Below are 16,158 nucleotides of genomic sequence, written 5' to 3'. Positions count from 1 at the left end.
CTTGCCCAGGGTCACACAGCTGGGAAGTGTCTGAGGCCAGATTTGAACCTAGGACCTCCCATCTCTAGGCTTGGCTCTCAATCCACTGAGCTACCCAGCTGCCCCCTAGTACTTTACTTCTATTGGACAGTGGATAGAGTGCAGAACCTAGAGTCAAGAAGATTCAGCTTCCTGAGTTCAAATCTGGTCTCAGATACTTACTAGCTGTGTGATCCCAAGCAAGTCACTTAACCCTGTTTGCCTCAGTTTCTCCATCAGTCAAATGAGATGGAGAAGGAAATGGCAAATAGTATCTTTGCCAAGATTATCTCAGATGAGTCAGACTCAACTGAAAAATAACAAAATTACTTGTATGATTTAATCTGATCCTCAAAACAACCCCATGGGGTGGGCACTTTTATAAGCCTCATTTTACAGATGAGGAACCCAAGGCTTAAGACCCATTCTATGACTTGCGCAGAGGCACACAGCTAGTGTCTGAGATAGGGCTCAAATATGAATCTTCCTGATTCCAAATCCAGGGTTCTATTCACCATGCTGCCCAGCTGCCTAAACTATACATGTCTAGCTAGTAATAAAACAAATTTAAATTTTCTGAATCTGGGTCTGTGTTACTGTTTTGTAGGATTTGGAATGTCCCTGAGTTTGACACCTGGACCTGCTAACTACTACCTAAATGACCTGGGGGAAATCACTTTATCTTTTTAAAAAAAGAAACAAAACCTTTACCTTCTATCATGGAATCAATATCAAGTATTGGTTCCAAGGCAGAAGAGCAGTAAGGACTTGCAAGTGGGGTTAAGTGACTTTTCCAGGGTCATACAGCTATCTGAGGCCAGATTTTAACCCAGGACCTTCAGTCTCTAAGCTTGACTCTCAATCCACCAAGTCACTCAGCTGCCCCCAAATCACTTTATATTTTAAGATTTCACTTTCCTCAGTTGTATAAAGTGAATTGAATTAAGGGCTCTCTAAGGTTTCTTCCAACTTTAAATTTATTCTAGATATTTACTGGGTTTTTTCACAGTTTCAAATCAAAGAAAATAAGTATATTTACATAACACTTGCTATGTGCCAGGCTCTGTGTTAAGTTATTTTTTTACAAATTTTATCATGGTCAATCCTCATAGCAACCACTGTTATGAGCTCTATTTTACAGTGAAGGAAGCAAAGGTAGACAGACAGAGATTAAGTAACTTGTCCAGCATCCCACAGCTAGTAAAACATCTGAAGTCAGACTTAAATTCAGGTCTTTCTTACTCCAAGCTTTACTTACTGGATCACCAAGTTGTCTCAATGTCCTTAGCTACATAACATACATATACATCTACACACACATCTACATGATATAGGGCCATCTAATAGAGACCATATTAAGCAGCAATTCTTAAATACTTACATATATCTGTTAATAGTTTATGGTTCAATTTATGCACAATTATAGGTCAAGAAATCATTTTTATTTGAAAAAGGAATCTTTAAAAATTATATCTTCCTCGGGCTTTGGTGTCTTCCTCATTTACCCAAAACAAAAGTCATCTTTCCATTTAAACAAGGAAGAAAATGGATCCCATCCCTTTTTTATGTAGACCTGAGCTGTCAGGCAGCCTTTGTCCTGCTTCTACATTTATACCATCATTTAATGAATGTCTAAAGCAATTTCATCGTGTTTGTGCCATCCAACACACTTACTATGTGTGATTGCTCTGTGGTAAGAAAATAGCTTTATACATATAAAGGTTGTCTGAATTCAGATGTGGGTGCATTGATTGAATTTTTAGACTGGGGGTAAAATGGATTGCTAATGGCCACCTTGTTTTAAATTTCAGATTACGGTATTTCGGATGGGATCAGAAGGACACCAGGACATTGATTTAGCGATCCTGACAGCTTTACTCAAAGGTAAAAGAGTTCTTGGATTCAGAGAGTAAATTAAAAAGAAAAAAAGAGAAAAAAAGACAACCACTAGATGGATTATCTCTATAACCTCTGTATTCACTTACAATAGATACAGAGCCCAAATAATAAGTCATGAAATAAGCCAAATGCAGGTGGCAGTGATGGATTCTACTTTAAGCTATTGTCCATTCTATGAAATTCTTTTTTTTTAATTTAGAATATTTTTCCTTGGTTACATAATTCATAATTATTCCCACCCCTCTTCCCTCCCTACTCCTGGAGTTGACAAGCAATTCCATTGGGTCCCTTCTTTGAAATTCTGATAGGGAAAAAGCATTATTATGATGTTATTACACATATTTATACACACTATAGATCAAATAATGCCCCTTTAAATACAATAACTACATCAGGCAAAAATCTAATTCAATAAGTTTTATCTATGAAATGGGTTAACCTTGTTCCCCAATAGAAGTGATAACAGCATGCCCCTTATACTTGATTCGCCATGAAGTGATATTTGTTCAAATTGAGGCTCCTGAGTCCCTCTGCCTCTCTAGTAATGAACTCTGGGTGGGGCAGCTGCATACCCACATAGAGTGCTCTTTGCATGCCATCTTTGGCAACCATGCCATAGGTTCACCATCAATGCTCCAGGTAATGAGGTATAATGGATAAAGAGTTGATCTCTGAGTCAGGAAGTATTATGTTCAAGTGCTACCTTGAACGTATACTGATATGTATAACTGGGCATATAATTTCATCTCTCTCTGCTTACCCATTGACTCTGTAAGTCTATAAATTACATAAAAGACACTGACCTAGTGGTAGATGGAATTTCGTCACTGGGAATTCCATATACCAGTGAAATTACTGAGTCAGTCCCATCTCATATGACAGAGAAGGGAAAGGAATAACATTTATATAGCACCTTCTTTATGCTACGCACTGTACTAAGCAATGTTAAATAGGTGCTATTATCTGCATTTTATAATTGAGAAAATTGAGGCAAATAGAAGTTAAGTGGTTCACCTAGGTTCACATATCTAGGAAGTATCTAAGGCATAATTTGAACTCAAATCCAGGCAATTGAGTGGTACAGTGGATGGAGTGTTAGACTTGGAGTAAGAAAGACCTCAGTTTAAATCCTGCCCTAGCCACTTATTAGATTTGTGAGTCTGGGTGAGTTATTTAACTTGTCTCATCCTCGGTTTCCTCATCTGCAAAATAAAGAGAATGATGTTACTTGCTTCTCAGGGTTGTTGTGAGAATCAAATTGGATAACATATTTTTGGCCCTTTCAAACTTTAAAGTGCTATATAAATTCTAATTATTATTATTATTACATAGTAGGAGGTGAGGATGCAAAGACAAGAGGAAAACCAATTCTTGCCTTCAGAGAATCCAAATATATTGAATGAGGGATAAATTATTTACAAAAGAAGAACTATAAGATGATTAGAATAAAGTAAATATAAGATGACCTAGGGTGATGAGATGAAGTATTGTATAGGAAGTAGCATCTGGGTTGAGCCTAGATGAAAGCAATCAGAGATAAGTCCTCCATTAAAGTTGGTGACATGCAAGTCCAAACAAACCCAGCTCTATCTAAAACAGGGATTTTTCACCTATTCTATGGTATGGATCTCTTTGGCAGTCTGGTGAAGCCTATGAACCCTTTCTTGGGATCACGTTTTTAAATGCATAAAATAGAATACATTAATATTATAAAGAAATCACTTGCATTGAAATGGTTATCAAAATATTGTGGGGGGGAAGCGGTTAAAGAGTTCAACCCCCAGGGTAAGATCTTCTGGTCTGAAACTACTTCAAGAACAATATGAGACAACATGTGCTTTAGGATACAACACCCAGGCATATAGTAAATGTCAAATAAATGCTAGTGGATTGACTAATGCTATGTTTTCACACTTCCACCTCTGGTGTTTAGGTGTCCTGTCAGTTCAAAGGCATTTCTGACAGTGAGACCAAAAGCTCTGAGAGCTTTTGGTGTCCCTCCATAAGTAACAAGTGTAGAATCAATAAATAAGCCAAAGGAAGACAACATCTCTTATTTGTTTGCATCTAAGAGTATTAAAGAATTCTGTAGAGACATAAATCTGAACTATAAATTACTGGGTAGATAGCCCAGTAACTCAATGGTAAGGTGAAAATCTCAAAATTAACACCCAAGAGACAGGCTTCTGGTCCCATCTTCTAAATCCTTGTTCTGGCCTCCCTTGTCCAACTGGCCTACTTCTGGAAGATTTCATTTCCACAAAATAAAAAATGAGATGGGAGTTGAAATGAACAATTTGAGGACCATGGAATAAGATACTAGAATATATAAAAGCACAATTCTCCCTTTCATCAAAAAATCTTTTTGGTGAAAAACAGAGGTGATGAGAAGTCTGAGGCAAATGCTTGTCTGTATTTTTATCTATCTTTATAAAATGTCAAAGTCTTCTCCTAGATAGGTGAAAAATCAGACCAGCAGAGTCTATCTATGCCTTCCAGTGGCAGCATAAGTGTTACCGTTCTGTGTACAACTAAGCAATTTTCCTGATCTCAATTTACCTGTCTAAACAATGACCTATCTTTAGGTGTACTGTGTTGTTACCATTTTTTTACTCCTCACTAAAACAACCCATGGGACTTCCAGCTTAACTATCATTAAGATTTATTTCATAGAAAATATGATAGGAGATTAAGGAAAATTATGATTGCTCTAAGAAATTAACAGTTCTAATCACCATGATGAGCATTATGCAGCAATGGATGCTAATAGCATTTATGCCATTAAAAAATTGTCAGCTCTATTTTCTGATGGCTTTTGAATTTTCTCAAATGCTAATCCACTTGATTTGTGAAGGGTTTCAAATATGCTCTTAGGTGACTTCTGCAGGGGCCATGATGATCATCTATTGGTATAAAAGAATGTACTTAATTCTAAATCCAATATTGATTTTTTCAAAAATCATGGCCGGGATATTTTGCATTATTTAATATGTATGTATTCTAGTCATGCTCACAGACGTCTCTTGACAGATCAATATTATTCTTCTTGTCTTTCATCTAAGAAAACTGAAGGAGAGAGTTTACTTTATGAGGATATGGTGTCAGCCATCAAAATAAGCAAAGGATCTCCTGGTAAAGTGACTGAAATTAATTAGAGTAGGCAGAAAATCTAAGCAGCTGAATCAGAGTTGGAGGGAATAAGGGAGGTAGATGGAATAGGGAAAGGGAATAAGCATTTATTAAACACCTACTATGGGATGTATGAGGTGTTCAGGAAGGACTAGCCCCACTGCAATGAGGACTTACTGAGCCCTTTTTTTAGGACTGCTCCTTCACCTTTGGTGTCTACCTACCACTTAGCTCTCAGTGTGACTCCAAGAAGCTATAGCATGGGCAGTGGTGATGTCCAGATAAAACTAGGTAGATGGGCTAAACTAGGTTGAAGATAACCAACAGACCTCAAAATTATTGGTGAGTTAGGGGGATGTCTACCCCCAAATATGTGAAGACTTCTCCTGGTTGAATGGGCTGAGAAGAACAATTTGATCCAAAGACCATGAAGGCAGCTGAAGCAGATACTTAGATCTTGGTCAAACATTAAAGATGCCAGATCATCCTGGGTCATGACTTTTGTCTTCCTTTGAGTCCTGACTTTTGTCTTGCCACTGACTGGGCTTAAATCACTCTGGAAAAAAAGAGTGGGGCTGACAACTTTGTGCAGCTCTACCTTATTTAAATCTAATTCACATGAAAATCAAGACATGATTTCATGATGTCACTGATCCTCTTCAAAAACAAAGGACAAACAAATGTGTGCCAGTCACTGTGCTAAGCAATTTCCAGATATTATATCACTGAGGAAAATAGGACAGGTCACGCACTTCTTAATTCTCCTTCATAAATCCTTTGCAAAGATACGGCAATTTCTGACTCCAAGGGTCTGGAAACCTCTGGTCCAGGAACCTCAAAGGAAACAGTTGAGGAGTTTAGAAAGTTTTATGATCCACAAGCTAAATATGATATGCGTGATATGCAGGCAGCCAAAAAAGCTAACTCAGTTTTAGCTGCACTAGAAGAAGCACACAATGAAGAATGAGTAGAGTGATCATTTCACTGTACTCTGCTCTGGTCAGACCACTTCAAGAGTATCACATTTTAATAAAGACATAGACTAGAGTACATCCAGAAGAGTGAGGGAACTAGAGATTCTTGATCATATAGGGTTATCGCGATGTTTAGCCAAGAGATGTGAAGACATGAGACAGGGAAAGGTATGGTAGCTGATTTCAAATACTGGAAGAAAGGCTATGTGTGAAGGATTACTTTTTCTATTCAGAGGACAAAATTAGGAGTGATAAATGGATATCGCAAAGAAGCACATTTAAGACTTGGTATAAAGAAAAGCTTCCCAACTCTTAATGGCAACTGATAGCATGCTGAGACTGAAGTCATCATTAACTATGTGACCTAGCAAGTCGTTTAGCCTGTCTCCTTCAGTTTCTTTGTCTGTCAAATCAGGTTAAGAGCCTCTACCTCACAGAGTTGTTACAAGATCAAATAAAATAATATTTGTAAAGCATTTAGCCCAGTGACTGTTACATAGTAAGTGCTTAATAAATGCTTCTTACCTCTCTACCCTTCATCCAAAAGTGGAGTGAATTACCTTGAAAGATTCTAGTTTCTCCCTTATTTGGAGATCTTCAAGGAGAGATGTAGTAGGGGAGATTCTTCTTTCAAAAAGAGTTGGATTAGGTAAACTCTGAGGTACCTTCTAATTTTTTTAATAAAAAAACTTATCTTTTATCTTAGAATTAATACTAAGTATTGTTTTCAAGGCAGAAGATGATTCTTCTACCTTAAGAAATTAAGCAACTTGTCCACAGTCACACAGCTAGGAAGTGTCTGAGGTCAGATTTGAACCTAAAACCTCCAATCTCCAAACCTGGCTTGCTATCCACTGAGCCACTAAGCTGCCCCAGAATCTTCCACTTCTTGAGATTGCATGGTTCTGAGATGTCAAGGATATAGCTATCATTGACCTTATAACACAGTGTTATTACTGTTCAGGCTCTGGTATATATAATGCTGAAGAGTCAAATGAGCAGAACCAAGAGAACATCATATACGGCAACAGAAATATTGTCCACCTTCAGAGAAAGAACTTATGAATAGAAAGAAACAAGATAGTAGTTTTATTTATACATATATCTTTTTGTCAAAAGAAGTCTTTGCTAGTGCAGGGAGAGAGGGAAGAAGGTTGGGAGATACCTGAGAATTTTAATGTAACAAACAAAATAATTTCTTTTAAAAAATCTTCAGAAGCTTATATAATAGCATATCACACAAAACCCTCCTCTAGGAAATACACAACTGAGAGAAACACAAGCACAAACACAAAGGTAATGTCCTCCCAATTGTTTCAGCTCAGCTCTCAAAGCCATCATCCAGGGAAGTGGCTCCTATGGAGAAGGGTCCAACCATCCCCACCAACCACCACTCATAGGACAGACAAGCCAGCTAAACTGAAGCAATAAGATACCCAAAAGGAAAAACAGGAGGCAACATGTGCCTGGAAAGTCATACCACAATGTCCCCAGACCTTGATGGAGGCAACCCAGAGTCCTGAACCCAAGAGCTTTGCAATTTTCAATCGATTCTGTCCATTACTTGAAATCATCATCCTGGGATGCATCCTCTGTAAAAATGGAGTCTAGTAAATGCTCCTGCAGGTACTCCAGTCTCTTCTCTTGAAGACCCAGATAATAAAACTTCTTGCGACCAAAGTCCTTTGCTCTCTCCAAGGGTGCAACATGGTAAACATATCATTTTACCAATGGAAGTGAAATTAAAGAAGAGGCATAAATTTCTGTTTTGCCTTTGCACCTTAAAGCAGTAAGACCTTTCCATCTGACTTGAAGCTAAAATCTTTTCTGTTTCTTTCCCCAGTAGAATGTAATATGAGCTCTTCAGCAGCAGAGATTGTATTATTCTTCTCTGTGTGTCCCTAGCACTTAGCCCAGTACTCTGCACATATTAAGTGCTCAATAAATGTTTCATTCATTCATTCATTCATTCGTCAGATTTCCTTGAGCTACTTTAAGAACTGCACTCTGTCATAAAGAGATATCACAGAGCTCTTTTGCTCTCCTTCCTGGTGATACAGTCAGCTCTGTAGTACAAAGGCCATTTTGGGAACCCCAACTCTAAAACCTGTGTAGGGTTGCCTATAAGCTGTCTACAGGTGAGCTCCCAGAGGGAAAGAGGCTGGCATACTCCATGGTAATTGGCAACTGCTATTTCATTCATTCCCCATCGATCAAATGCCCTGACTTCTTTTAATACCTTTTCTTTTTGAGTCCATTTAAGGCAGTGGTTCCCCCAAAAATTTTGCCTACCACCCCCTTCCCAGAAAAAAATATTACTTAAGCCCCCTGGAAATTAATTTTTTATTTTAATAGCAATTAATAGGAAAGATAAATGCACCTGTGGCCATCACCACTTCACTGGATTGCTGCAGCACCCACCAGAGGGCGGTAGCGTCCACTTTGGGAATCACTGGTTTAAAGGAATCTCTCTTAGTGGGAGTTGTGAGAAGGACTCCAAACTATACCTGCTACAAGTTTGAAGGGAGCTGTCCAATCCCAGAAAGAAGAAATGAAGAAAAGGGACCCAGAGCAATAAATAGCCCATAGCAAGTATAGTGGATGGCACAAACATGATGAGATTGCTTTAGCAATTCATTAAAGTAAGGCGCTGAAAGGGACCACCTAAAATGCCAACATTTTATGGTTAAATGATTAAATGCTGATAACTCAGAGGGTTCATTTTTGGGTTAACTGACCATTTCTCCCAGAAGTCCCAAGATTGTTTCGCTCTCTGTCACATTACAGATTTACTTAATTCTAAACCTGAAAAAGAAGGTAAGCTATCTAGTTTGATCCTTTTGTTTTCAAGATGATGAAACTGAGACATGCTAAATTAATCAGTTACTCAAATCCCAATCTCCAGATTCTACAATTCATACTCTTTCCTCTACACCTTGTTACCTTCTCTTATAAGTGGTCATTCTTTGATCCTTGTAATATACCAAAAGCTAAATTCTTCTATGTTTCTGGCTCTTTACTGCTTTGGAATTGGCATCATATAGAGGATATTATGTGTTCAGTGACCTGCACACTTAGCTAATGCATGTCTCTGTGCTGCTTGCAGCTTGTGAATAAGTCATGACTCCAAACTTCACAGCATTCACAGCAGAATGTTATTTCCTCCCTGGACATGCTCGAACAAGATGAATCTGCCTCATCACTGAAATCAGCAGGCACATGGTCTGAAATATATAGTCATGGGAGATTGGCAACAGCACACTTCAGAGATGGGCAGTTTTAGTTGTTCACCTGGGGCATCCTAGCCAGCAGCAAGTATCGAGAAGTGGGTCCATTATATCCCATTTTCTGGATTAGCATTGCCTGACCAGCTCTTGAACTTCCCTTGTGCATATTAAAGTACTTGCTTCTCAGAATATCCGTGAGTAAATCCTCACTGAATTACAGAATCATCATCTAGCAATCAAGAGGAAAAAGGTCAATCAAACCAAGTAAAGCTTTAGCTATGAGAAAAACCAATCCAAAGGCTGTGGAAACACAGGGAACAGAAATAGTAACCTCCCTAATATATAGATGGGCAGCTAGATGGAATAGTTGTTAGAGCACTGAGCTTAGAATAAGTTCCAATAAAGCCTCAGACACTTATTAGCGGTGTGGCCCCGGACAAGTCACTTAACCCTGTTTGCCTCAGTTCTTCATCTGTAAAATGAGCTGGAGAAGAAGATGACAAACACTCCAGTCTCTCTACCACAAAAAACTTCAAATGGGGTCACAAACAGTAGGACACAACTGAATCATCTGAACAACAACAATGTATAAATGGGGTTTGTCAAGGTTTGAGACTTTGAAGCTATAGAGCAGTGGTTCCCAAACTTTTTTGGCCTACCGCCCCCTTTCCAGAAAAAATATTACTTAGTGCCCCCTGTCACATACTATCACTGCCCCCTTACAGTTATTCACTGCCCCCAAATGCACCTGTGGCCATCACTGCTCCCCTGGATTGCTGCAGTGCCCACCAGGGAGCGGTGGTGCCCACTTTGGGAATCACTACTATAAAGTAAGAAAGACCTGAATTTAATTCCTGCCCTTGCAAGGCATTGGCAAATCACTTAACCTCTCATTACCTCAGGAAACCATAACTGTAGATTACCCATGATGTGCAGATTTTCATAGTGGAGGGAGTTTTCACTTTGAGACTTCCCCACTCTAATGAAACCAGAGATCCATAACATCCCTCAAAAAAGGCTTTAAAAAGCAACTGGTATTAGTGAGACTTGCCTATTCCAGTCTGCTCCTCCTTTATACCTGATGTCCATGTAAAAGGAACATGGGTTTCAATATGACTGAATTTGGTTTTTCCAGGGCACCATTTTCCTCCTAAAGATATCCATTATTTCTGACCTAGTCCCAGGGAAATAACGAAAGATCAGACTAAGTCCTTGCTACTCCATCAAGAATGTCTCTGGAAGGGCAATTGATCAAATAGCCATGGCCTAATATGCTATTTTAAAACTTAGTGTGCTTCTCTTTTTGTGTTTATTTTTTGCAAGTCTTGAAAAAAATGTATTTATAAATAAACCAAATCTTTATATCTTTAATTTCTGTGACATGGTAAAGTAATTTTTAAAAAGTGTTTCCCCTTTCCCCATTCACCAGGTTCAATTTCTCTGGAAATGTTAGCTAGTATGGAACTTATGGTCCTTGGACTGAAAAATACTGCAGTATGTAGTACATCAAATTAGCCAAGAACTAGAATGTAAGACACAGGTCAAGAGAAAGCAGGCTTTCTCTGAGAGACAAGACTGAAGAATCTGCCCCAGGATATAAAAAGGCATTTGATGAAATATTATAGTAAGTTAAAGTAAATCATCCAGTTAGTAAGTATCCAAGGTGGAGTTTGAGCCACAATCTTTCTGATTAGAAATCTAGGCCCCTTGTCTCTCCCTTTACTTCCCTTTCTCCAGGATTGCTCCCCAACCATATCTATCTACTTCTTATCTACAAAAAAAAAATAATAAAATCTCTTTCCCCAAAAAAGGAACAGAGACACCATCCCCAAGAACAGAAATTCTTTTTTTCCTTTTTTTCTTTATCTTTATTTTACTCCAATAACAAATTGAAACATGTTTTCCAAAGTTACGTGATAAATGTTGTCTCCCTCCCTCCTTTCCTCACCCCTACCAGAGTTGACAAACAATTCCACTGGGTTATACATGTATTATCACTCAAAACATATAAGAACAGAAATTCTTAACCTGAAGTCCACTGATAGATTTGCAGGGATCTGTGATATTAGCTTGGGGAAAAATTACATTCTTATTTTTACTGTCCTCTGACAAAAATTTGGCATTTCCTTCAATTATGAATTTTTTTAATTATTCTGAGAAGGGGTTTCATAAACTTCACCAGATTACCAAAGGGATCTATAACAAAAATAATTAAGAACCTCTGCCCAATTTGAATTTTTTTACCCAACCCCATATGCTTTCTCTTTTTTTTAACCCTTACCTTCTGTCTGAGAATCAATATTAAGTATCAGTTTCAAGACAAAAGAGTGGAAAGGGCTAGACAATTGGGCTTAAGTGACTTGCCCAGGGTCACACAGCTAGGAAGTATATGAGGTCAGATTTGAATCTAGGACCTCTGGTCTCCAGGCTTGGCCATATGCTTTCTTTGTCAGTCAAATAACATTTTTAAGTCTTTACACTGTGCCAGGCATTGTGTTAAGCACTGGAGTTACTAAGAAAGGTAAAAAGAAGGTCCCCTGCCTTCAAGAAACTTGCAGTCTAGTGGGGAGGGGGAAACATCAAAAGAACTGAATGTACAACATTTATATAGGATAAATAGGAGGTAATCTCAAAAGGAAGAGACTTTCTTTGTTCCTTGCAAACTGAAAATGAGCATCTTCAGGCCCAGTTAAATATTTTTTTCCACATGTTTTCAAAGAAATCTCTCCTGAGACTATCTTTCAACTGTCTTTATCCAGAAGAAAGCCATCACTTGAAGCAAGAAAATAGGACAAGGAATAAATTATGCACAGACTTGATCTACTTTGTGTAGAGGGAGGAAGTGTTCAGACCTTTCATTTGTTTTCCTGAGCTGTAGCCAAAAACATTCCTAAAAGTCTGATCAGTATAGATGGCCTTTTAGCATTGAGAAACAATGGAGAACGGTACTTCCTAGCAACATGAACCACAGGACCATTTGTAGGACAGCTCAGACCTCCTCAGTCTGATTTTCTTCCACTCTAATATAGTTTTCATATAATCAAGGAATGAAATGCCTATTCCAAATGAATCAGTTGACTTTCATTGGCTGCCACCAGCTAGGGGTTCCAAAAGCTTTATTTTTATGTCATATTCCCCTCTGAAAGTTTGGTAAAGCCTTCGAACCTCTTCTTAAAAGGATGTTCATAACTGTATAAATTAATACATAATATTCCAAAGGAAACTAATTACACTGAAATACAGCTATTAAGGCATTTTTAACTAATTCAGGGAGCCCATATTAAGAACTCCTGCACTAGGCTTGAAAGATTCTGTAGTTTTAAGTCACTAAAATCACTTATGTATGAAATAAACTGATGGGGGTCAGAAGACAACTTAAGTAGAATGTGTAGGGGGATAAAGCATTGGGCCTGGAGTCAGAAAAAACTCATCTTTCTGAATTCAAATCTGGTCTCAAACACTAGCTGTGTGACCCTGGTCAGATCACTTAACCCCATTTGCCTCAGTTTCCTCATCTGGTAAAAATGAGCTGGAGAAGGAAATGACAAACAACCCCAATATCTCTGCCAAGAAGTCCCCAGAAGGAGTCATGAAGAATTGGACACAACTGAAAAACAACTGAACAACAAAAAGAATAGAATAAATAGATTCTGAGTAGAGATTGAAGCACTCTCAGCAGTAAAGACTGTAAGCTTTTAGTGGGATATGTCTGGCTACTCTGAAATCTTTTTGTTGTCATTTATTTCCTAGTTCTGGGATGAGTTCTATGTGTGGTAACAGGATAGCTGAGCTCTGTGGTGATGTGACACTTTATTGAAAGGCCATTAACTCACTTCTTATCCTTTTAGGCAAGAACACATCTAAGTCTCCCAAGTCAGGAATAACTTTTCATTGCTAAAGAAACCCAACGAAGAGTATATGTCCTCCCTTATTAATTCATTCCATTGTCTCAGGAGCCTTCAATGTCAAATTATCCTTCCTTTCAAAATTTCATAATTTTTGCTATAAATTACACACATGCCCTCTTTTTCTGTCTTCATTGGAAACAGGCAGTTGATCTTCACACTTGCATAAAGCCTTTATATCCTTAGAGAGTTGAAGAGTCTTTCTTCCCTTTAGGAAAAATAATCTAATTAGAGATCAGAATTAGAAATTAGAAAAATTAGAAAAATTTTCTAAACTATCTCAAAATTCCTGTTTTCCAAGGCTTAAATCATATTTGTTACTCACCTTTTAACTCTTACCATTTTCCACATACATTTTTTAAGTATGGAGTCCAAATATGGCCCAAGATCTGTAGAAAGAAAATCTTAACAGGATTATCACTTTTTTTTTAAACCCTTGTACTTCGGTGTATTGTCTCATAGGTGGAAGATTGGTAAGGGTGGGCAATGGGGGTCAAGTGACTTGCCCAGGGTCACACAGCTGGGCAGGATTATCACTTTTTAAAGGAATTGGTTCTCCCATAATTCATTCCCCTAGCATCCCTTTCACTCATTCCTCCAAAAAGTCCCCAATGTTTTAGCAAATTTATTTAAAATATGAGGCTGTCATGCACACCATTTTGATTTTCCTGAAATCCTTGGCTCTAAAGATAAAATTAACACATTGGCTTCATATTCCCCCCACAAAATGACCAGAAGGTAACAATTTACTGGCAAGGTTTTGAGATTAACCAAACTAAAAGCCTCTCTAATTCCTGCTCAGCTCTCTCTTGGTGAAGAAGGCTCAAGAGTTAGCTCTAGAAAGCTATGCCAGCTCCAGAATACCTGCCGGTGGGTGGGAGGAAGCAATTTTAAATCCAGGAAAGCCACGAGGAAAACATCTAAAATCAAGTACGTCATATATTGCTATCCCATTCACTAACTGCTTTATATAGACATAGCATATTTAGCAATTTACGTATACAAAGTTCTTTGACAGGCATTATCTCATTTGGTTCTCACCACAGCTGGGTGAGAGAAGTTGTGCAACTCTTATTATCCCCATTTAACAGATAGGAAAACCAGAGCTAAATTACTTTAGTTTATAAGTGGCTGAACCTCTACCCTCAGCCATATTTCCTGGCACACATGTCCTCTGTTCTTCCCACTTTACCAAACTACTCCCTATATTTTATATTTCTTTTATACTCCAGAGGTTCAGTAGCTATCTGTTAATATAATAGGTATTCAAGTAATATTTGTTAATTAAATTGTTTATTTTTTAAACTCATTTCAGTAGTTAGGCATAGTTCTGAATCATTTATTTGGCTGATAAAAATAATGAGTAGCTAATCTTATTACCATGGTTCAAGGCTACCAGCCTCTTTGTCATAGTTACCTTTGATTGACCCGACATCTTCAGAAGGACAGTGAAGAGCTGGGACTGTTGCCAACAGTGAAGTCCCTGAGTAGAGGGGAAAAGGAATAATCCTATTATCTGTATTTCTCCTACTTGCTTGCAGAAAACATAGTACAGTGGAAAGAACAATGGCTCTGGAGCAGCAGAAGGGAATTCAAACCCCAACCTCTTCTACTGTTTGACTTTGAGCAAATGACAACCCCTCTGTGCCTCAGTTTCCTCATCTGTAAAATAAAGGAAGAGGTAGAACAGAGTGCCTCTGAGGTCTCTTCCATCAGTTCTAGACTCTCATCCTTGTGAACCTCAGCAAATTCTAAATAAGAAGAGACAGCAGTTATAGTCATCTTTAGGATAAGTTAAGGCTCAGTAATATTCAGTTCAGTTTGAGTAAACCCTTATGAAATACTTACTCTCTGCGAATCACTTTGCTAACATGTTAGAGATGCAAGAATAAAAACAACAGCCTCTCTGTTAAAGTTGCTTATGTTCTGAGATAGAAGGTACAACAGAGCCATAAATAAGTAGAACAAATAATAGAATATGATAAAAGGGTCATAGGATCATAAGCTTTCCCACTCAGCTGTACCCTTCTGGATTTTTCCATCATCCCCTTTTACCAGGTGCACTCCTCCTTTGCATCCCCTCTAACACGTTTCAGCTTTCTTTCTAAGGTTGTCTTCCCCATTAGATTGTAAGCACCTTGAGGACAGGGATTAACTTTTGCCTTCTTTGTTTCCCTGGGATATAGAGCACAGTGTCTGAGGCCTATATATTATGCACCTTAGAAATGTTTATGGACTGACTGACAAAAAAAAGCTTAAAAGGCACTGAATAGATTCAGGCAAAATATTTAGAGAAAATTTGGTGAACAGAGAAATAATTTTAGCTAAAGGAATCAGAAAAAGTTTCATGAAGAGTATAGCATCTGAACCAGTTCTTAAAGGAAGAAAACAATTCTAGCAGATGATGATATCCAGAGAGTGCATTCTAGACATGAATGAGTGCAGGTGGGAGAGGGCAGATTAAAATGGATAATCTTGTTTGGCTTAGAACATAAGATGTGAATAAAATGAATAAGGCTAGAATGCTGAAGTAGAACCAATTTGTTAAAGGATTTAAATTCCAAACTCATATTTGTATATTGGAATGCTAGAATTAAATTTAAGAAACTTAGAAAAACATGAGCAAAGAATTATAGATTGCAAGAATCTGTAAGATGGGCCCTTAGAGACTGTCTGATCCAGTCTCCTTCCTTTGGTCCAGAGAGTGAAAACAGCTGACCCATATTTTCTAGTAAGCTAGTCAATTGTTTATAAATCAAAATACATTTTCTCCTAAAACAGTTATATATAGTAGCCAAGTTCCCAGGTCAGCACACCAAAAACCTATTTAACCGATAAATATGAGAACTGGGTCCTGATTTCAAGAAAATAAAAACATGTTTACATATATTTTCCTTTTCATAATATTGATGAAAGGGGTGGAAGATGCTGTAAGGTAAGAGAAAAAAGAAAGTAAACTGTTTGTTTCAACAAGTTCTTGCAAACTACAATGTCAAATCTGGAAAA

General features: G+C 37.9%; 1 protein-coding gene across 2 annotated transcripts in view; it reads left to right on the top strand.

Moving 5' to 3' along the window:
* Positions 1-16,158, top strand: part of TRPM3 (transient receptor potential cation channel subfamily M member 3) — a 1,135,309-nt gene that overhangs the window by 961,425 nt on the left and 157,726 nt on the right. For both annotated transcript variants that reach the window (XM_044659442.1, XM_044659449.1), the window contains exon 9: positions 1,830-1,902. In XM_044659442.1, the coding sequence (XP_044515377.1) occupies positions 1,830-1,902 (73 nt within the window). The remainder of the gene's footprint in view (positions 1-1,829; positions 1,903-16,158) is intronic.

The sequence above is a fragment of the Gracilinanus agilis genome, chromosome 1 (genome assembly GCF_016433145.1).
Source record: "Gracilinanus agilis isolate LMUSP501 chromosome 1, AgileGrace, whole genome shotgun sequence".
Classification (NCBI taxonomy): domain Eukaryota; kingdom Metazoa; phylum Chordata; class Mammalia; order Didelphimorphia; family Didelphidae; genus Gracilinanus; species Gracilinanus agilis.
Note: the sequence above shows the minus strand (reverse complement) of the source record. Positions and strands in the feature narration are given on the sequence as shown.